Genomic DNA, 27,026 nt, shown 5'->3' with positions numbered 1-27,026 from the left:
CGCAGGGCTATCGTGAGTGTTTTTGGGTAAACACTTACCACGTCACCCCTGCTGGAACGCCAGCCACTTGTACACAATCATTATGCTACTTCTACTGATCTGTGTGATGCCCATGGGATTGCAGAGAGAGCTCTGTTGCAAAACCCTATCCTCTCACACTTGCCTTTAGTGTTTTAAGGCTACACCCCATTCCTAACATGGCTTTGGTCAAGCCCACATCAAGTCTACAGAGAACTAAAGGAACTGCAATGGTTTCTAACCATCTCTTGTTAGCGATCTACAACAGTAGGAGCTGATTTTTAAGCCTTTAATCTCTGAACAGAGAACCTAAAACACTTCCCCTTCAAACAGGCTTTGGCCAAGTCAAAGCAAAGATGCTGATGTTTTTACCACGACATCTTCAATGTTATTCTCAACATTACAGAGGAAGGTAGGGTTTTTTTTTTTGTTCTGTTTTGTTTCTTAGCTACCATAAGCATCAAAGATCACTACTGAAACTGAGGTTGGAGATAGCATTGATGAAAAGGAAACTTGCATAGGGAAGCGTGACCTCTCATTAGAATAAAACAAGCCAATTCGTCAACTCCCAGATAATAAAACGTCCAGCCCATTCCAACATCTCTGGCAGGACAGGAAGAGCTGGAAATAATTGTGGTTTCAGCTGACCATACAGCTCATCCACGTCATTTCTAGAAGAACCACATGTACACAACCATAACTTCTGATGACCACAGCAGTAAATCCCATCTAACTCGGAGTACTCAGCACTTCGTGTCCACATCACATGAACTGCAAGCCCTCCACAGAGTAGCCCAGGAATTCAGTATTATCTAGCAGTACCTGAAATCAAGTAATTACCTCCAAACAGGGAGCTTTTATGCTGTCATCTAATTTTTTAACATCCGCGTTTGAAAGTTCTAACTTAAAAGTATAAACAGGTAATTTCACCCATGTGAAGGTATCAGATACTTTTTTTTAAAAGTATATTGAAAATCAGCATGGTGAAAATCAGGGACTTAAAACCCTCTGGATATGTTATTTTTTAACCTTTTATTCTGACCTCTTTGGCCACCCATGCAAATTGACTATTTACTTCCATACACAACTCATACAAACATACAGCTCTTCAGCATTTACCTGTTGTGAGAAAAGAAGCCATTTCTGCTACTGAGAAGTAGGCACATTCACCAGAAATAGGGTTTAAAAGTCAAGTTCTGCTGGTCCCACAGGTGGTTGGGGACTAGCAGAAGCCTGGGAATGTCTGCTGAAACTTTTCATGCCGTAAAGTCCCTTTTCTCATCTCCCCCACAAGAGGACCTCTGGTGCTCAGCAGGAATCCAGATTTTTCTCAGACTGGAAGCCTTTTTTCCTCTTTCTGCGACTGCAATTTCCTAAAAGCAGTAAGAACTTCAGTGCTTTAGCATCTCCACATCCTTCTCAAATCTGGCTAATTTTTTTGCGTGTTCAAAATGTGACATGGAAAAGAAGAACTGAGGACAGTACCACAGTGTAAACCTTGTTTCTTTAACAAAGCAGCCTACAAGCAGGAAGAGCTAGAGAACACCTACTGCCTCAGCAGCACTGCCCGAAATGCATCATATCCTGACCTAATACAGCTCTTTGGAAGTCATCTTATACCCAGACTAAAGACAGAAACTTTCTTGATGGGAACAGCGAGTAATTCTCAGCCTCAGGCCCCCAGAGAGACTCCCAAGGGCAGGCTGTCTGTTTATTCTCCTCTGGGACAGCGGGCCCTGCACTCTTGCTCAGACTTTGCAAGAACCACACAAACCTTTGTGAGCCCCCAGTGGCTTAGAATCGTTTCTGTCAGGTGACAGTTATTGAAATGCCGAATTTCTAGTCCCATGCACTGAAGTACAGAAGTTAGAAAGGAGAGATTCAGCAGCTTATTAGCCAAATACACTCTAACAAACTGAAGACATGGTAGATGCCACCAGAAAGTGTACTCCTGTATACAATACCCGCACTGTCCTCACTCAGCTTGGGTCAGGATATTCTAGGCACCTGGCCCGGCCCACTTAGTCAAATTTTTCTGCCATGGGGTAAACAGCTGCTTTTCTTAGTACCAGCCTCCACAGAAGCATCTTAATCGGAAGTTCCCTTTCTGCACACAGCCCATTCAAATGCACTAGTCACGCATAGATACTGGCCCTCCAGAGCACAATAATATGCAGCAACTCTTCTTGGCTGCCTTGAATTTTAGTCTTTGCCCCACAGAACACATTCCAATGAGAGGGATCAAGCTATAAAACCTTATTACATATTAGTCAGACATGACAGCAAGTATTACAAAAAAAACTACAATCACAAAATAAAAAAAAAGTTAAATTTATTCATCAAAGCAGACTGCCTCCAAGCCATCAAACATTCCATGGAAGGGAAGAAGAGCAAAACACTGTTCCCCATGTTTCCCCTCCCTTTGTAACAATGAGAGATCTCTCCTCCTCTGGAGATAAAGAGGCCGTATGTGTTCTTAAAATGTATGCATACATACATACTAACAGGCTAACACTGTTTATGTGGCAAGGACTTGTTTATCAGACGAAGCCAGACATTTAAGTCTGCCAACTTTCGCTGGGACCCAGGCTCTAACAACATCACCTGCATTCCTCTGTAGGTGAAATAACTAACTGACCTACTTCTGCCACAAAACCTGAAAATTAATCCCATTTAGGTTTTGGCAAATACAACACAAGTTACTAGTTCTAGTTTTCTGCTTATTCTGCTAGTGACTATTTTCTTCTTCTTAACCCGCCCGACATAAGCTGCCCGACACTACAGCAACTGGATCTCCCCGACATTACAAAGGTGAAATGGACCAAGTATCAAGTGAATCGCACTTTTGAGAAGCATCCTCCAGCCAAGCCACACCACCAGGTTATCTGCGTAAGTGAGCAATGAAGTGCTACTGATGCAGTACGGCGCAGCACTTCTATTGCCCTTGCAAGCAGCACAGACTTACTTCAGTGCCTTTAACCACTGCTGCACAGTGGTGCCAGCAAACAGAGTTGACGGAACAAAGCCAACCAGAAACACTTAATTTTAAAGGAAGGAAAGAGAGTTTTGAGTCTTTGTACACAAATGGTATCTGTCCACTGCCTGGAAGGAGTTTGCACAGTACATTTCTGTCTCCCCAGGTCTCCTATCACACTAAGTTCTTTGTAGAAAGGAGGTACATCCTGCAGATTTCTCCATAGTGAAGAAAGGCAATTCACTTGTTAGTGGTGCATGCTTATGCTTCCAAAAAGCTTTAGACAACAATCTTTACTGGAGACTCAAAATGATAAAGAAATACAATAAAGAAATACTTTATTAAAACAACCTTTTTGGAATCAAAAGCTTACTCTGAGTGTCATACACTGGGCATTCATAGAATTGTAAGGTCATGCTGCCAACAGAAGGCAACTGCTTTTATCCGGTAACTGCATGTCCATCTGAGAGAATGCTGGAAACGCTGGAAGAAAACACATCCTAATACCCCTCCCTCTTTTCCTTGTCCCTCATCTGTACTTGGACCTCTCTTTGTCTTTTGATTTCTTAGGACTTCTGCTTCTCTCTGCTTTATCCCAATCTCTCATTCGGAAGTCATCTTTGTATTTGTCTCTTTGTTTGCTGGAAGTGTAGTCTCTCTCTTGAGATCGGCTGCGACTCCGATGTCTGTCTTTCTTCTCACTCTTCATCTTCTCTCTGCAGCGTTCTCCTTCATGCTTTCGATCAGAATCCTGTTAAAGGAATTGGACAGATCTGCAGTTACAGACAAAAGGGGAAAATATACAAACATGAAAAGAACTAGAAAAGAGGCAAGCTTAGTTGGTTCCTTAGCTAAGGCTGGTACGATTTCAAACAGATTCACAGCCATGATTTGAAAAAGATAAACGCACTGAAAACCCCCACTGTAACTAAATGAAGAAGGTACGTCTACAGCTTTTGTTAGCATTTATGGAAAAATGCATGGCTGCCAGGTACGCTGCTGCTTGTATTTCCTAAGGAGCTTTAGCAAAAACTGGTTGTATCAGGGATTCAACTGGGATGGATATTATCAAACTCTTCATAAGCATCCCACAAGCTTCTAAGCCAGATTTCAATTTTGACCTCCTATCTAAGCAATGGAAGTATTTCTATCATAGACTTTGGTTCAGGCCCCACAGGCACTCTACTGCTATGAAGATGCAGAACACTTAAGCCCTGCCTGTAATCATCCTTAATGGCCTAAATTCTAGGCTTTGGAAAAATGAAAGACACCGTTACAATGACCAAAATCACATACATACACACACACACACACAAACTACTTCACTTCCTTGAAGCCAGAAGTCCATAAGAAAAGGCAACATGGAGAATCTGATCCTTTTAAATCTACAAACAACAATGAGGTAATAAAAACTAGTTGTATTTTGCAGGCTGGTGGGTATGACCCATGCAGAAAACAGGAGAGGATACATTCATACATAGACACAGTAAACTCTCAGGGGTACATAACTACCTAATTTAAAATGGCCTAAAAAGCAGACACCAACAGTATGTACTGCAAGTGGTAACAGTGTTTCAGCACACACACAAAAACATCTCAAAAAAAATTGCTGCGAGTTCAGATAGCCAAAACTGGGCAAATTTTTAAATTTCCCTGCCTTTCTGCATATCGTCACCAAGAATGCTGAGTGTCTCAGTACACAGAACTAATTTTCTCTGAAGAGAAATGAGGTATGTGTAACAAAGGGGGAGCTGCTGTCAGTAGCTCTTGTTGCCCCAGAGAGACAGTATGAAACCACTGAGACTGCATATTCATAAATGAAGGAAAGATGGCTTCATTCAGATTGTGAAATGTTGCAATAAGAAAATTATGGCTTGGCATATGCTAGAATGACTATGTGGGGACGCCAACACCCAAACAGGCCACAACTTCACAGCAATTTTAAAAGGGAAAAGAAAATGATCACTTAGAAAGCTGCCATTTCATTTCGAAGAACTCTAATAATTTTCTTAATATACAACACTGAGTTTTGACATACGAACTCCTAACATTTCAAGCACTGATAAAAACTATTTTGATCTTATTATTCAGACATACAGTGAAACAAAATACAAGAGCAGCTTCAGAATCCTGCAGAAAGATACACACAAGCTTGCTATTAAGAAAGTGGTTGGCACTTTTGTTTTGAAGGTCTGATCACTTGAAAGCTTAGTATCACTATACCCTCCAGTACACAGATATAATTTTAAGGGATTGTAGTAACACCACTACTAAACACAGAACATTATGAACTATGAAGAATGTCTGCATTAAACTACACGGTATTTCTTTCTTAATTTCCAATATAATTTTCATTTTTCTAAATATGTACTCATGACAGTAGCATTCACAGGTGTATGGCTAATACTATACTGCATGTACGAACAAGCAAACTTTATTTACTTAAAAGAACAATGAAAAAAACACTCTACTTGAAGAAGACCTTTTACCCAGAAAGGCAATGATCAGGATGGTTCCAAGAACAAGTCCCCAGAGCAAACACCACCTTCAGAATTACGAGGAATAATGGTGAAATACTAGAGTTAAAGTAAGCAACATAACCCCTCCTGGACCAACACACACATCAGTAATTACAGATTTGATTTTTATCTAGATAAAAAGTTTCTGCTACTGATGAGTACACTAATCTCACTGGTGGCCAAATGCTTATCCACATCTTTACTGTCAGAATCAACAGAAATTTAAAAATCTGATTATATCAAAAAGAAGTGGTGATTCCAGCTATTTATTTTGCCCCTTCATCTTTAGAATGATGCATGGCCATATCAGTCTTGTACCCAAAAGCCTCAGCCTCCCTCCATCTGTCTGAACAAGACAACAGGTTTCAAGCCCCCTTCTGGCAGGGCCTGAGTAAACATCAGAAGTTGGACAGATCAGTGCTGGAATAGAGAGGAACAAGACAAAAATATTGGCCAAAAAAACAGATAGTGGACTTCGTGCACTGCTACTTTCTAGCTGGTTTGCTGCTGAAGTTTCCTCCCCGCACAAGCAGAAACAGGAGAAAGCAAAACAAACACTCAGTTGAAAAATCTACCAAGCCAACACTGGAGACAGGAGGCCAAGTCAAGGCAGGGAATAAGTTAGCAATGACTTGGAAATGAAGAAAAATAGCCTGCACTGAATGCCACAGAAAAGGGCAAACTTGCTGAAAGGATTACAGAAAAACAGTCATACAAGCATGGAGTCACCTAAGCACAATGACCTTCACAGAAGCATTTAGGGAAGGCATACAGGTCAAGTCTGAAAGTGTCACAAAATATCGTCAAAGTAGCTAATGTGATCACAGTGTAAAGAAAAAAAAATTAGCAATTTGAACTAACAGAATGAATTACATCTTAGTTCCCTCCAGAATTGGTTACGTATCCCCTTAAATATGTTTCTACCTTTTAAAAGTCTTTTCCACAGAAAAAAAGTCAAATTTTTTGAATACTAACTTACGAAGAGTATTTTGAAATCAAATCTGTTATGCCCTACCCAAGTCAGAAACATGCTGTTTTCCCATTGGAAGAGGAAGAAAGCTTCTACTTAAACACAGGCTGTCTTACAGCTGAAGTCCAGATTTCTCAATCCAGGATCACAGCCTCTTATCAGCAAATGAGTAAGTGATTCAGTTCTTACCCCAGCACCGTGTTGGCGAACACACATGAGAAAGGAAATATAAAAGGAGGGAAAGACACTTCTCTGGAAGTTCATGGCTGGCTTTGCCAAAAGTAGTAATGTGCCAAACTGCACCTGCAGGTAAATCAGCTAGAAATACTACGACCGCAAAAGTAGAACAAAATATGCCACCTGTTACCGATATAAAGCACACTAATAAGTAAAAGGAGCAAACAGAGTCAGTCTTTTCAGAAGAGTGACTTTAATCAAACTTGACCCTGAATATAAAGCAAACAGTGTCCAATAAGCTGTAAAAGCAGGAAATTGAAACCAGAAAAATCGACCTTTGCCAAAACCATGCACTACAGAAACCTGGAAGTCAGGAAGCCCCTATGTCTCGCAAAAATCCACTGGATAGGCTATACTTCTCCACTGATTCAACTGTCCTAAAAAAATACATTGAAAAATCCAAAGAAAAAAAACACAAGAGAAAACTGGACAGAGAACACAATCGTAACACCGATCTCAAGCAGAAGCACGAGCTCTATTCATGCTTCAAAAAAAACTCTTCCAAATCCTACTCACAAACCCACACGGTAGTGCAGCCTCCTGCTCCAGACCCACATCCTGTTACCTACTCAAAGCAAGCCACAACACCCTTCCTCTTCTGCCCTCTGGAATCAAGTCAAACAGCACAAGATTCAAAAATATATTCTTAAAATATCAACACAGAGGCTGAAGATTCAGGAAATGGGTGTCAGGCTAAGAAAAGAATTAGTCAAAATACAGTAAAGAAAAAAAAAAACCAAAGAGCAAAAGAACTTAAAAACAGCTCCACATAACGGAAACTATTCAGAAAATAAAATCCCATCAGTCATAGCTGGAGCTGGTAGCACGAACTGTAGTTTCACTTGCCAGAATTTCCCATTATAACACCCTGTTCTGTAGAATCAAAATCTCTGCTACATTAGGGATGCTCAGGGTAGAAGTTTATGTATAAAGCGTGGCTGCTGTGGTCTTTCGCGAATTAGTTGTGGAAGGTCTACTGTTGTTTTGTTTTAAAGCAATTACCTCAACTATATTCAAATATTTCCAAAACAGGGTTAAGGCAAAAAGTTTTGTTTGCCTATATTAGAAACGCCACAATTCATCAAAAAAGTTTCCATCCTGCTATGCTTTGTGCTGGTCTTAGTATGCTCTGCCTCAAGAACGTGCCTCCTTCCCCTGTTCTTGTACGAGTTCCCCAGATTGTGCCCAAATTATAAGTCTAAAAAAAGTAAATATACACATAGAAAATGTAATAATTATTTAGAATCACAGAAACATGGAATAGTTTGGGTCAGAAGGGACCTTAAAGATCCTCTAGTTCCAACCCCCTGCCATGGGCAGGGACACCTCCCATTAGACCAGGCTGCCCAAGGCCCCATCCAACCTGGCCTTGAACACCTCCAGGGATGGGGCAGCCACAGCTTCCCTGGGCAACCTGTGCCTGTGCCTCACTGCACTCAGAGTGAAGAAATTCTTCTTCATGCCTAGTCTAAATCTGCCCCTCTCCAGTTTATACACATCGCCCCATGTCCTATCACTACAAGCCTTAGTGAACAGTCCCTTCCCAGCTTTCTTGTAGTCCCATCAGGTACTGGAAGAACACTACAAGGTCTCCTTAGAGTATTCTCTTCTCCAGGCTGAACAAGCCCAACTCTCTCAGCCTCCTATATGGGAGGTGTGAGGTGCTCTCGCCTGCTCACAGAATCACTAGATTGGAAAAGACCCCCAGGATCGAGTCCAGCCATTCCTATCAACCACTAAACCATGCCCCTGAGCACCTCATTCACCCACCTTTTAAGCACCTCCAGGGATGGCGACTCAACTACCTCCCTGGGCAGCCTCTGCCAGTGCCCAACGACCCTTCCTGTAAAAAATTTTTTCCTGATGTCAAGCTTGAACCTCCCCTGGCGGAGCCTGAGGCCATTCCCCCCCCCGTCCCCCTGTCACTTGGGAGAAAAGGCCAGCACCCTCCTCTCTACAATCTCCCTTCAGGTAGTTGTAGAGAGCAATAAGGTCTCCCCTCAGCCTCCTCTTCTCCAGGCTAAACAACCCCAGCTCTCTCAGCCGTTCCTCATAAGGCCTGTTCTCCAGCCCCTTCACCAGCTTTGTTGCTCTTCTCTGGACTTGCTCCAGAGCCTCAACATCCTTCTGGTGGTGAGGGGCCCAGAACTGAACACAGTATTCGAGGAGCGGTCTCACCCGTACTGAGTACAGAGGGAGAATAACCTCCCTGGACCTGCTGGTCACACCGTTTCCGATACAGGCCAAGATGCCATTGGCCTTCTTGGCCACCTGGGCACACTGCTGGCTCATGTTCAGTCGGCTGTCAACCAACACCTCCAGGTCCCTCTCCTCCAGGCAGCTTTCTAGACAGACTTCTCCTAGTCTGTAGCACTGCACAGGGTTGTTGTGCCCCAAGTGCAGGACCCGGCACTTGGCCTTGTTAAACCTCATGCCGTTGGACTCTGCCCAGCAGTCCAGCCTGTTCAGATCCCTTTGCAGAGCCTCCCTACTCTCCAGCAGATCAACACGACCTCCCAGCTTAGTATTATCCACAAACTTGCTAAGGGTGCACTCAATGCCTTCATCCAGGTCATTGATACAGACATTGAACAGGGCTGGACCCAGCACTGAGCCCTGGGGAACCCCACTTGTCACTGGCCTCCAGCTGGATTTCACACCATTTCCCACCACTCTCTGGGCCCGGCCATCCAACCAGTTTTCCACCCAGGAGAGTGTGCGCCTGTCCAGGCCAGAGGCTGACAGTTTCCGAAGGAGAATGCTGTGAGAAACTGTGTCAGGGCTTCACTGAAGTCCAGAAGACCACATCCACAGCCTTTCCCTCATCCAGTAGGTGGGTCGCTTTGTCATAGAAGGCGATCAGGTTAGTTTGGCAAGACTTGCGTTTCGTGAACCTGTGGTGACTGGGCCTGATCACCCAGTTCTCTTGCCTGTGCTTCATGATAGCACTCAAGATCACCTCTTCTATGACCTTTCCCAACACTGAGGTCAGACTGACAGGCCTTTAGTTTCCTGGGTCCTCCCTCCAATCCTTCTTCTAGATGGGAAATCTGATCATCTTTGTAGCCCTCCTCTGGCCCCATTCCAACAGTTCCGTATCCTTCTTATGTTGAGGATTCCAGAACTGGACACAATACTCCACATGAGGTCTCACAAGAGAGGAGTAGAAGGGCAGAATCAGCTCCCTTGCCCTGCTGGCCACGCTCTTTTGATGCAGCCTTTTGGGCAGCGAGTGCACATCGCCGGCTCATGCTGAGCAATGGAACAAACAAATCATGTATGCTCTGTAACACAGAACTCAAAGCAGCACTCAAAACTCATGCCAGGTCGTTGGTTTTATTTACTGTGGCTGGAACTTTATCACTTTCTGCAGAATTGCTAGAAGACATCTTTGTTCTCTCTCATAAAGCTTGCACTGTTAACATATTGGGGTTTGGGTTGGTTGGGGTTTTTTTTTTTTTTCCAGCTTAGCTCAACTCTCCCCAGTGCTCACACTTCAATGGTGGCTAACCCTCCACTTCATTGTTTCAGGCATCATTTCCACGAAACATCAACATCTTGACTATTCCAAGTTCACACAAACATGAAAATGCTGACCAGACAGGCTACAGTGGAACTAATGAAAGATATTGTCTTCTGATAATCATCCTGAGTCTTAGAGCATCACGTGCTTGCACAATACAGACACAAGCACACCAGCATACGGATTTTACAAAAACACTTCCAAAACAGTTAAGGAAAAATAAAAAAAGATACTACAAAGAGACTGTTTCTGCCTCCATATGGGAAAAAACTAACACATGCCGGTCTGAGAAAATAGTTTGCATTCATGAAATATGATTTACTACTAGTTTATGACAGGGAATATGTTGACAACAGGTTCAAAGTGCTGAAGATTTCCTACTTCATGAGAGGCTACATTGCCTCTTCAGGATGTTTTGGCAAAAAGCCATTCAAACATGCTAAGCTTCAAAAGTCCAGGAAGATTTGGAAAGCCTCTTCCATAATCAAATGCTAACATCAGCCTTCTGTACATTTACAGCTACTGTATTTCACAGGACTTTGCACACCAGGTCCTCAGTTCAATATCAGACTTCTTTTTCCTAGCTTCTCTTATTAGAAGAGCAATAAATAGGTAGAAATTTAATGCACAGAAGTTAGTACCTTAGATTTTTTGGTCCTCTTGTCGTCCTCTTCATCTTCAGAGTGGTGATGCTTTTTCTTTTTTTGTTTTTTAACCAAGTGTGACTGACTTCTTTGAGACTCTTCTATATCATCATCCAGCACTAGGTCATACTTGGTACTGATGTTTGTGGTTAAGGGCAGATCTGTTACTTTATGCCAATAAATAGCAGAATATAAAACCTCACAAAGCAAACAAACTTCTGTTTATCAGAGCAGGGTTTAACAAGATTTCATATGTATTTCAGTCAGAACAGGATCATATACACTGGAAAAATCAGCTATGCTAAAATATCTGAATTCTGTCCTGTCAAAGAGCACAGCCAGATCCCAATTCTCCTTTCTTCCCTACCTGTGGATATCTGAACAATCTATGACCTTCTTTTCTTCCATGCTTACCACAACTGAAGTGGAATCGCAGAGCATGATTTAGTTACTACTACAGTCTTATTTTGCATGCAGCAAGTCCCTTGTGAAATGACTTAAAACTCTGTTATGCCACATATCATTCTGGAGCTCTGAGCAGGAATATCATTTACCTGCACAAAACATGGAAGTGAAACAGCACATTCTGAATTGACTAAATTCATCAACGCCATCAAATGAAAAATGAAGAATGCTTCGTTCCATCTCCAACACCAAAAGTTTCTACGAAGCAGCAGCAAAACAACCACTTGCAACCTTTAAGAATAAGAAGTCTTTTTCCAGGCTGTTTTCATAAACAGTACTTAGTGCAAGAAATACCTTCCACCAGAAAAGGATACTCCTGCTTTGGTTTTACCTTCTCTTTCAGAGCAAATTTTGAAGGTTTGTCCCGTTCTTTTTCATACTCTTTGAAATCATCCTTGGTATACCGCCCACCTGTCCACAGAAAAATATATTCAATTCACTCCAACTAACAAAAAAAAAAAAAAAGTCAAGATCCACATCTATCTCAAAGTTTCGCTTATGCATTTAAGGGCTTTTCGTTACCATACAGAGATTCATAGCAGGATAAAGTTCTAGAAACAACACTGACATCTGAGTAACAGAGCAGAACAGAGTAAAACAAGTGATTATCTGTCCTTCTTTTGCTTGCAGAGCTCATTAAACAACATATAGTGCTTTCCCCTCACTTGTGTCTAGTAGGGACCACACATGAACAGATCACAGAGCAGGACTTAGCAACTAGTCTCACTTTGATTACAGGTCCTATGTCACACTACTTAAAATTCTGTTACCGTGAAAGCCTGCACACTATTCTTCTCATTATTAAATTATTTTTACTCTGGGATGCACAAAGGGAAATCTCTGAGACAGCTACAACTTAGGAATTCAAATAGAAAACTATAAAAAAAAATTTCTCTCTTTAAATAAAGAGAGGCATGACAGATTTCATTTTCCTTCCATTCACTTGAAAGTACCTGCTCACAGATCAATAAACTATTCTACAGCAACGTGCTGCCATCTCACGGTCATATTTAAAACTGCAAAATAAACTGGCTAGGTCAGAAACGGCTACTGAAGGTGGAAGGTTAGTACTTTCCCTTAGGTAATTTTTGGGGTACCATATAAGCGTAAGATGACGAAATAATTACTTTCCAATATTTAAGACAATTTAGACCTAATTTATCCAGACAAAGCAAAGCTTTCCATGATGTCAGTTAGAAGAGGATGCACTGCAGAGCATGGTATACATTACACAGTCATCTCAGCTCTGTGCAGGACTAATTCTAGTACCTCAGTGTCCATGACTAGTCCCCAGCCTAGAGAAATCGTATGCAAACTGTTGAAGGCTGACTGCATTTTTAGACAGAGGCACACATGAACATCACCACTGCAATGCGCAGTCACCTCTCCAAGCCCAGTGTTTTCTCACGTCTCCAACAATCAAATAACGACTGTATCCACCTCTCCCACCATATTTTTGCTTCCTAAAATACCCTCAAGCATCTGAAATTAGGTTGTATAACACAGAGCCTGCTATGCAATATGCTTTACCTACAGAAGGTGAGAAGGGGAAATCCCTGGCCTGATTTCTGACTTCTTCTGTCATACAGTGAATAAAGAAAAGAAACTAGAAAGTAACAATGTACTGCCATATTGTTTTGTTAATGAGTACCGTCAAAACTATCACTTAAGGCTTCAGAAGAACAAATCATTTACTGGCAAAACCACATCTGATAAAAAGGCAATCTATGGCAAGTTAATGTTAATATAACAGTAGTAAACCCTTCTACTCTTTCACAGGGAACAAGCAAAGAGAAGAGCTAGGAACTGTGTTGATCTACTTACTACAGTAACAGGAAAAATTATACCCCTGAAGATCAGATGATTTAAGTACATAACAACTCCTTCTCTTTATATAATACTTACAGTTTAGAAGCCATAGCTATGAGGGTCAAAGAATTGCAAGTATACCTACCTTTTCCCTTCCACTTAATCTTTGCAACAGACTGGCTAAAATCCACATGTATCCGTCTGTCATCTATCAGCACATTGTCCATTTTGAAGTAGGCTTTCTCACAATCTTCCTCCTAACATTAACATTTTCAGAAAATTTTGAATAATGATTACCTCATAGGAATATTCACCGAAGAGCTCAAACACAAATTCAGCTGCTTAATGGCACACATTTTTCTCTAAAACTGTGTAAAGCACAGCTGTTCTTGCATTGTGCCATTTCAAAAGGAATAGTTATGGTTTGTCCAAATGTAAACATGTCAAATTGCATTTCTTTGGTCCATTTCACTATTTTGAACACATACCAATCCAGCTATGTGTTTGACACAAGAAATACGTTCAGAAAAACAAGCTAAAAGAGGACAACAAATAACCAAACAAAAGCTCAATTTTAAGTACATGTGTAGGCTAAAAAGAAGTAAGAACACTTTCCCCACGTCTTCCAGTTTTCCTCACAGATTAGAGCTTAGCAGATACAAACAAGACACCACGTATCATCAAGAAAACTTTTACTATCCATCTCACAGTTAAGAGCAACATGTTGATAAAGTGAGCATCATTTACAAGCCAAATACAGGACACTACTGTGCACACTGATCTACCTCCTTTCATACACTCTCCTCCTTCCGCAGCATGCCTCCTTTTTTCTCCTAGCATTCCTTTCTTTGAGCCTTCCAAATCCTAATGTGCTCTGAGAAAAAAAAAAAGGGACCTGCTCTCCTCCCTCTGGCTTCAAGACAATCCAAGAACACCATATTTGAATTGCTTGGTTGAATAGAGAACAGCTTAAATGTTTGCCTCATTTAGGACCTAAAACTTCTATATCTAAGTCAGCAAAAGAAAATATTAGCTACCCCACCATTGAACATCTCACTATTTTTCCTTAATGGAAGTATGCTGAAAGTGAACATTTTATAAGCAGAATCCATATACAGTATACCCAAATAACATACCTTTTCAAACTCAATGAAAGCATAACAAAGCGATTCACCGGTCTTCCAGTCTCTAATCACTTCACAGCTGAAAAATTGAGATGGAATTAAAATATCAGTGGTGTTGGAGCAAAAAACATAGGATAGGCAAGCACTGCTTAAAAGGGAGTATAAATACAGTTGCTTTAAAAAAAAAATTAAAAAAAACAACCTTGAAAGTATTATAACACTTGACTCTGAGACCCTTACTGATGTGGGGGTGTCTGTGCAGAAAAAAATGCACATGGTAATACTTGAGTAATTATTACATTTAACTCACAAGTGCTTAACATGAAGTGTGGAAGTAGGGATGAATTTCTGATTAATGAAACAAAATCTGGTTTCCAACATTACTGTTTGCTAGTGATTTTTTGCATTTCAAGTGCAAGACAAGAAATTTCACATTCTCTTTTCTCAGTCATTTTAAGGAAAGTTTAAACAGACATCACGTGACAAACTTTTCCTTCTTAGGAAGCACTTCTTTCACAAGTGTCTTCTTATCAGGCAGTCACTGCATGGAAGCAAGAAGCCTGAACTATTAGATCAGTGTATGCAAAATGGGAACAGTACAGTATTGCACCAGCATTACCAAACTCTTGTAAACGACACAAGAATCCTGACTACATGATGTTAAAGCAGGTCAGGCAAGCAACAAAGGCAGGAAATACGATACTAAGGTGAGATTTAATAAGGTGAGATCACCTCCATGTGTACTGAGGAAGTGACAAATACAGATTAGAACACACAACCCGGAAGATCACACAATCACGGAATCGTAGAATCGCTTGGTTGGAAAAGACCTTTGAGATCACCGAGTCCAACCATTTTCCTGAGGACCTCGCCTACCCATCTTTTAAGCGCCTCCAGGGATGGTGACTCAACCACCTCCCTGGGCAGCCTTTGCCAGTGCCTGATAACCCTTTCGGTGAAGAAATTTTTCCTGATGTCTAATCTGAACCTACCCTGGAGCAGCTTGAGGCCATGATGATCATAACAAAATAAATCAAAACTGAAAGAAAAAGGGCAGGGGGAAAGGAAAAGACAAGGCTATTCAGGCAAACTATATGAATTCTTTGCAGCAGCCATCAGTGAGGAAGAATGTAGGGCAGTCTTGTGCCAGAATCCTCCTTTGTTGATTATTCAGAGAATCTATCTGAAAGCAGAAGGACTGCAGAAGAGGTACTGAACAAACTGATAAAGGGCAGGGGAAAAAAGTATAAGAAATCCACACGATATTCAGAAATCAAGCTGGAGTTTTAAGTGTGGCAAACACCGCCAACTTCACTTGTGCAAACACACACACCAACAGTCAAGTGAAGGATCGGGGAGCCTGCAGGTTTATATGCCATTACTGCACAAACTGGTAGAAACTCAACCCAGAAAAGAGGTAGTGTGAATCCGAATAAACGGGGCCCATGCAGGATGTGAATAAATTTATCTGAGGTTTACTTATTTATCTGAATAAACCTATGTGCTATGATGATCTATTTGATCCAGTCTTTTGAAATCTCTGGTAATTCTAATAAACTCTTGCACAAAAGGCTTTTGGGAAAAGAAATATCTTCCCATTGATGAACATGTGAAAGGCCAGACAAGAGTAAACAGTCATTTCTCACTTAGAAAGAAAAGAGGTCACCACTGGAGTTTGCTGTTGATACTGAATTCTTAAAGGCAGCAAAAATAAAGTCTGAAAAAAGTGCAGAAGGTTTGTCACTTTATCCCAAACCATACATATTCCCATGGAAAAGGAAAACCCAGAGAGACTATCTAGCTCAGGCAGCATCCAAGATAAAAATTGCTGAAAGGAGAGAGAGGACAGGGGATTGGGGAGTGTATCATCACATGCTTTCCTTGTTCCTACGGTCTCCAAAGCTCTCACTTAAAACCCATATTGGGACAGGATACTCATCCAGCTAGATCTGACTTACTATCACTGTTGTTGTGGTCTCTATCCAAACACATGCAGGCACAGCATAAATCTCCAGAGACGCCAAACAACTACTTAACAGCCAAACCAACATACACTGTGGAGAACCAAGCTCAGTCTCAACAAAGGAGGTTTTCCTTTTTGTTTTACACTAATTACCTTTTAATGGGACCAAATCGTGAAAATATTATCTCTAGGTCTTCATCTGTGGTCACAGGATTCAGTTTACAAACAAACAGCACATTTTCTGGTGGCTTGACTTCTGCATCCGGTAAGTCTCCTACCTGTGGCATACAGAAAAACACACTCGTCACTTCTGCCTTAAGCTCCCTACATTTTATTGCCACAAGCACTCTGGCAACACGTCTTTCGGATGATCTCAGACACATTCCTATCACAAAATTAAAAACTAATAAAATATTTTTCCTACTAAATGTCAGAAAAAGGTGTCTTTCATAGCACCTACAAATGATTACCTGTTTGCAGTTCCACCACTGGGACTTCAATGAAAGTCAAGAATACTTTCTACTTTGCTTTTCCTGTTCATAACATAATAAATACACAGTTTAAGAGGCGAAAGTGTGTACTTTTACAGCTACTCTGCTATAAAAATAAAAACAGACTGGATCCATTCCTTAGTCTCTATCTGTACTTAAGCTAAACACATGCTTTCTTGAAATCTGGCAATAGTTAGGTTAAACTTAAACTTCAGGTAGCTTCATAGCAAATAAAGTTACAGAGGAAAATGCAATTACACACACCACCTCCTGTTGAACTGTAGTGGTTCTGTTTAAAACCTGAACAAAAGACTAATGATATTTACACAATTCATAGAATCATAGAATAACCAGGTTGGAAGAGACCCACCGGATCATCGAGTCCAACCATTCCTATCCTCATCTTTTCCTTAACACGCTAATGAAAATGTAATGCACATTAGTTTTGATAGTAGAAAGAAGCAAAATAACGCAAGTAAAAAGCAGACTCCACAAAATAGAACACAAAAGGAATTAAGGGACACGACACACTCAGAGAAGTTTTCTGTTTCGACAAAAGAACAGTGGAACTAAAAATTGTGGGTTTTCAAACCAGTGAAGTAGCACACTTAGTTTTTCATCTCTTCAGCTTATATAACAGAGCTCCCTATTGAACACCACAAAGCAATACTCACTGAAAATTACTGCATTGGCTCATATACCCCACTTGCCTTTTTAAAGCTAACCTTAGTTTTACCTAAAGAGCAGGTCATTTAGCCTCACTGCTGCTGCAAAACAATGGCACACACCTGCACATCTGCAATACCTGGACTGACCTTAGTATTAATCTCTGCTGCAAACTTTTGCCATATTTTAATAAACTATTTGAATTTGTTAGTCGTAAAGAAGTGTGATGGATTCATCCATTCCTCAACAGGGTGCTTCTTTCTTTCTCTTTATTTCTGTTTTTTTTTTTTTAAAAAAAAAAGGCTCCAAAGCCTATTCACAATTTTTGTTACTATATGTAGTTTACAACTGCCAGCAGTTACCAAACATCATATTTCAGCAGAAAGAACATAAAGTTAAATTCAACAGATCCCACAGAAGTCAGCCAGCCACTACATACACAAATAATGCAATCTCAATGCCACTATACACAGCGGGAAGAGATTATCTCAAATCAGCTCAGCTCTCTCCCACACACGCTAAAATGTTCCAAGGATCAAAGATACTCAGCAGCATATTAATGTGTGTTATGTTTTTTAATTAGAGGCATTTCTAGCAAGTTTTTATAAAGTGTCCACTAGTGCACTTTTAATTCTTCCTTTGAAAATGAAATATCACAAGGTCTATGAGAAAATCACCTCCAGTGCTCATGCTCAATCCCTTTGGTTGTACCACAGACATTTAGTAGCATATTCTGAGCCACTACATCATCATCAGATAAGCAATTTCAAGATAAGTAGTGCACATCCTCCTAGACTCAAACATACACACACGTAGAGAATAACATCTTAAAGGTAAATATAGAAATATGTTCACCATTTCCAAGAGAATGGCACGAGTTTTTGCTTCTTTTTCTGCCTGAACTTCCTCTATTTCCTCTGCAGACCGTCCTTTCAAGTCATCAATTTCTTCATCTGCTCCTATTCTGCCACTCTGAAATATGAAGGAAAAAGCTATTTATTACCAAGCCACAGCCAAAAATACTTTCTCACTTACCAAATACTACATGGATGACCTCCTCCCTCACCCTACAAGTCATTAAAAATGTTCAAGCACTGTATCACTGCAGAACTCAGCTTTCATTCTGTTCTTCCCACTTAGATTAAAAAAAAAACAAAACCCCAAAAACAAACAAAAAAAAAACCACGGGAGAATTCATTATCCTCATGTGTCTCAGGCACTGTGAACTATGTACGAACTTTCAGGCCCAATATGAACCATACTCAGTTAGATATTTCTAAATTCTTTGTTACACACCTTCCCACAAGCGTACACTCATTTCTAATGCAGATAGCTCCTACCAGAAATGAAGATAAGGATCACTGCAAATACCTGTGATGTCCAATAAGACTCAAACATTAAATCTAGTAATTCACAACAAGAACTTTATTTTTACATATCTACATCTAGGCAGGATTTGAAGGGGTTTTTTTTCTCCTCACCAGCATCATTAAAATGCTGCCCTTCTTACAGATATTTCTAGACCCAAAGGTGCTATCTTCAGACAGGCTATGGGAAAGAAAATACATAAGCTCTCAAATCAGTACACAGTTGGCAGTGGGCTATTAAAGTCTTTATAGAGTTCAACCTATCTAAAGGTACATGAGATTATTCACAGTGCAGATGTACTATGAATGTGTAATTCCAATCTTGCAATTATACCTATTAATCTTAAAAAGAAACAATATTATCACAAGTAAATTTATTCACTGCTTGAAACAACTGTTTCCATACAAGGTAATCTCGCATAGTAGCTTTCATAACTGCACGCTATAAGCAAGTTGTGAATAATTACAACTGCATTTTTAGCAAGTTCCTTCTGTTTGAACAAATACACCACAACAGCATGCATGCTTGCAGCTATAACTCAAAGAAAAAACAAGATTACTTCCACTGAAACACAGGCTGTTTCACATTTAAAAGGAAAACAGCAGTAAGCACTTTAATATAAAAAAAAATTAGATCTGTTTTGTCTTCTACCAGAGTATACAAAAACTAGGACTGACAAAGGTGAATATACTGAATATTTTGCTTGCACTGTAATTTGAAATCTAAAATATGGCCTTCCAACCTAACTGCACCATAGTCACAAAGGAGAGCACCCAAGTCACCGTTTTACCCCTTTACTGAAAGATTAAGCAATTGTGCTTGATTAAACACAGAAACAGCCCCAAATAACTGACAAGAACTTGACATATCAGAACTCAAGCTAGTGTAGTAGAAAAGCATTTCTTACCCTCCTGTGTTAAAAATGTGTAGGTCTTTTAGGATACAGATTTGACAAAGTCTTAAAGACAGAATTCTTATTTTGACCAAGTCTGTGCTGGCCACTAATACGGACACTTATATTTAACTACTTCTTCCAACTTTTCCCCAAGAAGCTATCCATAAACACTCACATCTAGCTGTTCCTTAGTAGGTTCTGGTGAGCGATCAGGAACAGATAAGCCAGGTGGATCTTCAAACGGATCATCTAAAATTACCGTATGATTTATCCTTATGGAAAACAAAATCAAGATCAGCATCAGTCACATGCAAATAAAACTCACTTTACCCAATCAACAGGAAACCAGCCCCCCCGACTGTCATATCCCAAACCATCAAACATAGAGTATACTTGTAAATACTAGTATTGATGCTTTTGTAATGGTAATGTAGTTGCACATTTTCTTATACAGTTATTTATTTTAGTACTTGCTTATTCTATCAATAATACTGCAATAAAAGACTACAAAAGAAACCATGTACAGGTCACCTGACATTGGTCTATTAATCTAATTTCAAAAAAATATTAGTTTGATTTTAATATATTCCTCAAAAAGGGAAGCTAAAAGCATTCACACCTGATATCTTGATAAGGGATAAAATCCTTATCTACAAAGGTTTCATTGATTGTCTTCAATACATCCATGCCTTCTGTCACTTCTCCAAATACTGTATGCACACCATCAAGGTAATCCAGGTTTTCCCCTGTTGTAATAAGAAACTACAAAAGGAGATACAAAATCAGTAAAAGTAAAGAGAACAAGTCAGGGCTTGAGTTTTACACCTTAGGAGAGGTACAGATCTCACTGAAATCAGTGGGGAAAAAACACTTCCTCATTTCTGCGGGAGAACATGGTGAGACAACTTGCAGCTTACAGTCACTGCCAGAGGAAGAGAGACTCACACAAGTTTCCCTCTTCACAAGCTCACACCTCTGGTCATTGGACCTTTCTGTGAACTGATTTGACCCAGTAATCTGGCAGAAAACCAGACCGGCAGAGGAAGAGCAGACAGTTATCTGCCAGGTAGTTTTGTTGAGAAAGATCAGCAAAGGATGTGACAGGCATCACAGCTGATGAAAGGGAGAAGACAAAGAGCCAGGCTACCCCTCTAGGCAGCAGTGAGCTGAGCCCAAATCACCTGTTGGGCAAACTGCACTCAGCAGGTGCATTTTTAGCATTTTGGCAAACGCTTCTCCTTCATTCCCTTGTATCACAAACCCTCCACTCACAAAAAGAGGATGCGGTAGCACTGAGAGGAGAACTGGAACATAGTAGCATTGACTAAGATCAGCTTGAACTGTCACTGAAATGTACCCTAACACAAATCAGGTGTTTTGCCTCAGGGCAAAACTGAAGCTATGAAAACTGAAAACATCTGAACATTTGGTAACAACATGAAGACAGAGGACACTTGGTAATGAATGAAGGAGGAAGAAGCAGATACACACAAGTAACAGAACAGAATCACTACATCCATGCTTTGCAACCTGATTGGTAACATCTAACTCCTCATTTTCTGCACTACTGTTAAGACTGGTTAGTATTTGATTTCGTTACACTAAGCTACATTATACTGGTAAGCCAAAATCCACGTAGTTTCTAACTGGAATTTTTCTTCCCGAAGGAAGAAGCTAAATAATGTTCCTGGGAATTGCATTCATTCCCATATGCCTGTGTATATGTTAGCAGGCTGCATTCTTAATATGCACTACAAATACAGATGCCTTCTCTTCTTCCTAAACACCCCTCAAAAAACCCAATTTTATATCTATAATGCAGGCAAGCAGTAAAATTAATTCCATATATTACAAACTCTAGCTGGAATAAAATTGTAGATTTTTAAATTGCTTGTTGATTATTAAAATCAACCTATTCTTTAAATTAAAACATACGGATATGACAAGTGAGGCTTTTTAATATATAAAAGTCCCAATGCATTTTGAATAGTAATTTAGAAATAATACCATTCTATGACATTAAAGCTTTAAATATACCTACAGCAAAAACTTTGTGCTTGTTAACAGGTAACAGCACAGGGAACAACACTGCTTTCAAAAACATTTAAAACAGCACTGGGATAAAACTCTAAACTTACATTACATTATAATGCACATTTTTATGCAACCATACAGAGGAAACTGCAGTATGGTTTCAGGTTCCAAACTAACATTAAGTTACAACCAGAAAGTTTGAATAATATTTTAAACCCCAGTTTCCTTACTTTTCACTTCCATTTAACTACAGGATTTTTTTCCTACCCATTCTATACATTAGCAAAATCACACCAAGGTATTAACAGAAATCAATAAACAAAGGAAAAAATACAGAGTACTGAATTCTAACAAATAAAATTTATAAAACTGACTGAATCTGAGCACTTTTCTCTTGCTCATCTGTAATCAAATACCGACTGGCACCTGGAATACTATGCAAAACCTTTATCTATGGCTGGTTCTTTAGAGTCATAGAATTATTAGGTTGGAAAAGATCTTGTAGATCATCAACTCCAACCATACCTGTCTACTACTAAATCATGTCCCCAAGCACCTCACCTACCTGCCTTTTAAACATCTCCAGGAATGGTGACTCAAACAACTCCCTGGGCAGCCTCTGCCAGTGCCCGATAACCCTTTCAGTGAAGAAATTTTTCCTAATGTCCAATCTAATCTTCCCCTGACGCAGCTTGACACCATTCCCCCTTGTCCTATCACCTATCACGTGGGAGAAGAGACCAACACCCACCTCTACTGCAACCTCCTTTTAGGTAGCTATATAGAGCAATAAAGTCTCCCCCTCAGCCTTCTCTTCTCCAGGCTAACCAACCCCAGCTCCTTCAGCTGCAACTTGTAGGTCTTGTTCTCCAGCCCCTTCACCAGTTTCATTGCTCTTCTCTGGATGTGCTCCAGGACCTCAATGTCTTTCTTCTAGTGAGGAGCCTAAAACATGTCTTTTGACCACATTACAAGACCATGCTATTGAGATAACACTGTCATTGTTACACCTGTTTTGTAAATTCGAGGTATTTTCATTTTAGTTACTTAGATGTGTACCAAGGCCTTCCAACACTGTATGCTGACCTGTGATCCGTGCTGATCATTACCATTGTTCACCATTGACACGGTTCCCTTTTTCTTGTGCTTAATTCTTGGCACTTTTTCAGCCTCAAAAAATCTAGCTTGATCACCATAGAGCTGGCTGAAAATATATAGAAAAAAAAGGAAATTTTTAAAGTGAGATAAACAAACCATGTAAAACAGTATACAAAAATCTTAAAAATTTTTACATTGCCATTTAACTAAAACTACAATGCATCCATGCACATTTTTATGGAACTGTACACTTAAGTAACTCACTTTATGTTACAAGGAACAACTGATTTTTCTCTTAAGCATTTCACAGAGGCTTTTTGGGCAGCGGGGGGGGCGTATTTGTATGTTTTCAAATGCAGTATATAACATTTTCCTAAGGCATGAAGTAAATACATATTTTGATGAGTAGGCTCCATAAAAATAAATTAATCCACACTCTAAAAATGTAATGATTAGGCACAAGGTAAATGAAAAGCCACTAAATATATGTGTAAAGTTAGATCAGCATACAGTGATTTGAGATACATAGGATACGGCAAATTATTAAATTCTTCTTAAATTTTTAAATCTAACCCTGATATCACTTAATTTTGTCTGATTTCATAACTGAGAGAGGCTTGGTCAATATAACATTTGCCAAAATTTAAGGATAGTGTTCTGTTTGAACTCGTTTTGCTAAGCAGGCATAAGGCTCTATGAAGAGTGGATTCAAATTAAGCTTTGCCTTCATTGAACTCCAATTTTGTGGATTTTAGCAGCAATAAACAAGTAGAAAAGTCAAACTCTCCATAAAAGTAGCAGAACGGAACATGCCATACACTCATCACACTGCCACTTCCCCAATGGCCATACCCAAGGAGCCTCAGAATACCAGTCCTTATAAAAGAGCAGAATATCAAAATAAATGTGATCTACCCATGTGCAGAGATGGGTCTGACGGGCATTCCTACCTAGACTTGCACCAGTTTAGCACAATTATCCTGCTTCCAGGATCACCACAGGTCCATGTGTTCAAGGTTTTGTATTTAAGAGTCTCTGACAGACCAGACTTAGAAAAGCCAAGGCTGGTCTAGCAGCCCTGTTTCTGTTTAAACCAAGCTATTTATCTTTGTACATCGTGTTCCACAGCACTCCATCTTAAGTTCTGCTCTGCGATCATAACTCTGTTTTTAATAGCAAAGTCATAGGAATTATATAGAAAACATGCACTTCGCTAATTTCCACCCAAGCTGTTTGAATGATTTCTTCAACTTTTATGTGCATGACCACTAAAAACATCTTAAACAAGGAAGAAAAGTGATTTTTAATACACATTCAACATGACTAAAATTAACTCAATGAATTTTTTCCAGTAACAGGACTGCTTTCACACCCACAGAGGAAATCAAGTATAGCCTCCATATTCCCCTCAAATAAATACATTTTGTTACAAAAATAAAAGTAGTAACAAACTGCTAATGAGTACGCCTTCTACTGAGTAATTAGTTAGGATATTTTCCTTATAAAACCAAACTTATAGTTATTTGCTAGCTTTTAAATAAACAGAAATTTACCTACAACTTGTTAGTTGTTAACTTCACTTCTAAAGTCAGGGATAGAATCCTGTCCAGAAAAAAAAACTTGATGGCCAAAGGCAGTGTTGGAATTAAAACGGTATTTAAGTATGACAATCAAAGAAGCTTATGCATAAAGACTTTTACTTCCTATCAGTAATTCTGCCCCAAGAGAGATGAAGACACCTACCTGGAATAGCTATTTCCCTATCCAATTTCTCTGTCAATTAACACAAAACTTTTACTTACCAAAATATGGATTCCCCTCCACGGCCAGTTCCCATGGGGTCACCGGTTTGTATAATAAAATCCCTCTATCACAGAGCAGAATACATAAGATAATTATTTTCATGCTTGTGAATGTAAACAAACACAAAAATAAGGATTTGAGAATACTCACCTGGACATTATAAATAAGACAGTAGTTGTAATACTTGACTTTGCAGAGCTTCAGAAAATTCAGACAAGCTGTAAGAAATTATACCAACATTTACTAAAGAAAACCCCACGTCCAGGAAGTATGGAGATGTAGCAGATAGATATATATCCAATTCATAGCAGATAGAGATATATCCAGTTCAACGTGCAGAAAAGTGTTTCTGGAGCAGTCTGTGTTAAGACCGACCACTGTACAACTAATAAATGCTGTGAGAAATGCTCTAAGGTGAGGGTAACGTATCCTCCCTTGCTAATGCCAGCCTCTAGGGATGGAGGGAACCCTACATACAGCTACTTATACAGAAAGAATAGAATCCTAGAATGTTTTGAGTCAGAAAGGACCTTAAAGCCCATCCAGTTCCAAGCCCCTGCCATGGGCAGGGACATCTCCCACTAGATCAGGTTGCTCAAAGCCTCATCCAACCTGGCCCTGAACACTTCTAGGGATGGGGCAGCCACAGCTTCCCTGGGCAACCTGTGCCAGTGCCTCACCACCCTCACAGTAAAAAAATTCTTCCTAATATCTACCCTAAATCTCCCTTCTTTCAGCTTAAAACCATTACACCCCTCATCCCATCACTGCACTCCCTGCAAAGAACCCCTCCCCAGCTTTCCTGCAGGGCTCCCTTTAGGTACTCGAAGGTCGCTATGAGGTCTCTTTGAAGCCTTTTCTTCTCCAAGTGGACAAACCCCAACTCTCTCAGCCTGTCCTCATATAAGAAGTCCTCCAGCCCTCAGATCACCTTCATGGCCCTCCTCTGAACTCGCTTTAAGAAATCCACTTTTCTTCTCCTCAGTTTCTTTCCAAACACTTAACAAAGATGATCATGGTTGCCTTTTGATTTAGAATATTACATTTTCTCAATTTCTTGAGTAAATAAGCGTTACATATATAACGAGTACATAATCGAAAAAAAAAATCTAACATGTCAGCAGCACTTGCTGCTTGTATTTCAAACACAAACATACAAGCTGACGGCTTGGGGTCCACTGCAGCCAGGCAAATCCTGGCACTCACTGGGATCTAACCCCAGGGCTGTGCCCCGGCCAGAAACCCCTGGAGGTGTGCAAGGACGGAGGTGTGCAAGGACCAGGATGGATGAGGCTTAGAGCAACCAGATCTAGTGGGAAGTGTCCCTGCCCATGGCGGGGGGTGTGTGGAACTGGATGATCTGTAAGGTCCCAAACCATTCTATGGAAGCAGGGAGGGAGGAGGTTGCCTCGATCACCGGACCCCCCTGTCCAAAGTCCGGTTCCTCGCGAGCCACCCGTGCGACCCCGGCTCCTTCCCCTGACGGTGGAGAAGCCCCAGCACCGGGAATATTGGCAGCAGGCAGAGCCGGCCGGGAGTGGGGGGGAGGGAGAGCCGGGAAAAGGAAAAGGGGAGAGGGAGCCGGGAAGCGGGGACGGAAGACGTCGGGAAAAGCCAGGGGGTGGTGCGGGGAAGCCGAGAAAAAGGGGGAGGAGACGCCGAGAAAAGGAGGGAGGGGGGAAGCTGAGAAAAGAGGGGGGAAGCCGAGAAAAAGGAGGGGAAGCCGAGAAAAAGGAGGGGAGGAGAGACGCTGGAAAAAGGAGGGGGGAAAGAAGCCGAGTAAAGGCGGGGGGGAAGGCGCTGGGAAAAGGGTGGGGGAAGCCAAGGAAAAGGCGAGGGCGAAACCGGGAAAAGCGGGAGGGAGCTGTCGGGAAAGCGGAGGGGAAAGCCGGGAAGCGGGGAGAGGGGAATCCGGGAAAAGGGGGGGAAGCCGGGAAGCGGAGACGCCGGGAAGCGGGGGGGGAGAGGCGGGGAAAATGGAGGGAGAGCCGGAAAAAGGGGGGGAAGAGCCAGGAAGCGAGGAGGGGAGAGCCAGGAGAAGGCGGGGAGAGCCAGGAAAAAAGGGGGGAAAGCCAGAAAAAGAGGGGGAGCCGCTCGCCCTCCCCGCCCGGGGCTGCCCCGACCCACCGCGGGGCCGCTCCTCCGTGTACAGGTCGATGACCAGGTCCCCCAGCGTGGTCTCCAGCAGCACAGCCATGGCCGCCCGGGCGCAGGCGGCGCCCCCTGCCGGCGCGGAGGAGCAGCCGGGGGGAGGCGGGGCGGGGGGGGCCGTTGGGTCAGAGCGCCCCCCGGCGGCATCGGCCGGTCGGGTTTGCTGCTGGTGGTCGGTGTGTTTAATTATCTTGTAGAAACCTGTCTCCTGGCAAGAGGTAACACGCAGACAATCGCCAGGCAGGGGTGAATAAGCCGAAAGAATAAACGCTCT

General features: G+C 41.1%; 1 protein-coding gene across 1 annotated transcript; it reads right to left on the bottom strand.

The window, feature by feature from the left end:
• Positions 1-2,328: 2,328 nt before the first annotated feature.
• On the bottom strand, positions 2,329-26,817 carry PPIL4 (peptidylprolyl isomerase like 4). Its single transcript, XM_069852132.1, has 13 exons — positions 26,729-26,817; positions 24,752-24,819; positions 24,601-24,665; positions 22,787-22,904; positions 20,286-20,428; positions 19,842-19,938; positions 18,259-18,375; positions 16,400-16,524; positions 14,296-14,362; positions 13,305-13,416; positions 11,665-11,761; positions 10,883-11,021; positions 2,329-3,743 (listed from the first exon to the last, which is right to left on the bottom strand). The coding sequence occupies exons 1-13, from the start codon at positions 26,796-26,798 to the stop codon at positions 3,522-3,524; spliced, it is 1,440 nt and encodes a 479-aa protein (XP_069708233.1). The 5' UTR covers positions 26,799-26,817; the 3' UTR covers positions 2,329-3,521.
• Positions 26,818-27,026: the final 209 nt, after the last annotated feature.

The sequence above is a fragment of the Phaenicophaeus curvirostris genome, chromosome 2, assembly GCF_032191515.1.
Source record: "Phaenicophaeus curvirostris isolate KB17595 chromosome 2, BPBGC_Pcur_1.0, whole genome shotgun sequence".
In the NCBI taxonomy this organism is placed as follows: domain Eukaryota; kingdom Metazoa; phylum Chordata; class Aves; order Cuculiformes; family Cuculidae; genus Phaenicophaeus; species Phaenicophaeus curvirostris.
This window is presented reverse-complemented; position numbering and strand designations above follow the sequence as displayed.

Bases quoted from the DNA above. Each gene is read 5' to 3' on its own strand.
- PPIL4 (XM_069852132.1), bottom strand. From the start codon at position 26,798: ATGGCTGTGCTGCTGGAGACCACGCTGGGGGACCTGGTCATCGACCTG. The intron at 22,905-24,600 runs GTAAGTAAAAGT...ATATATTTTCAG, and splicing joins GGAGGGGAATCCATATTTTG to CCAGCTCTATGGTGATCAAG. The intron at 3,744-10,882 runs GTACTAACTTCT...TTCCTTTAACAG, and splicing joins AGAGGACCAAAAAATCTAAG to GATTCTGATCGAAAGCATGA.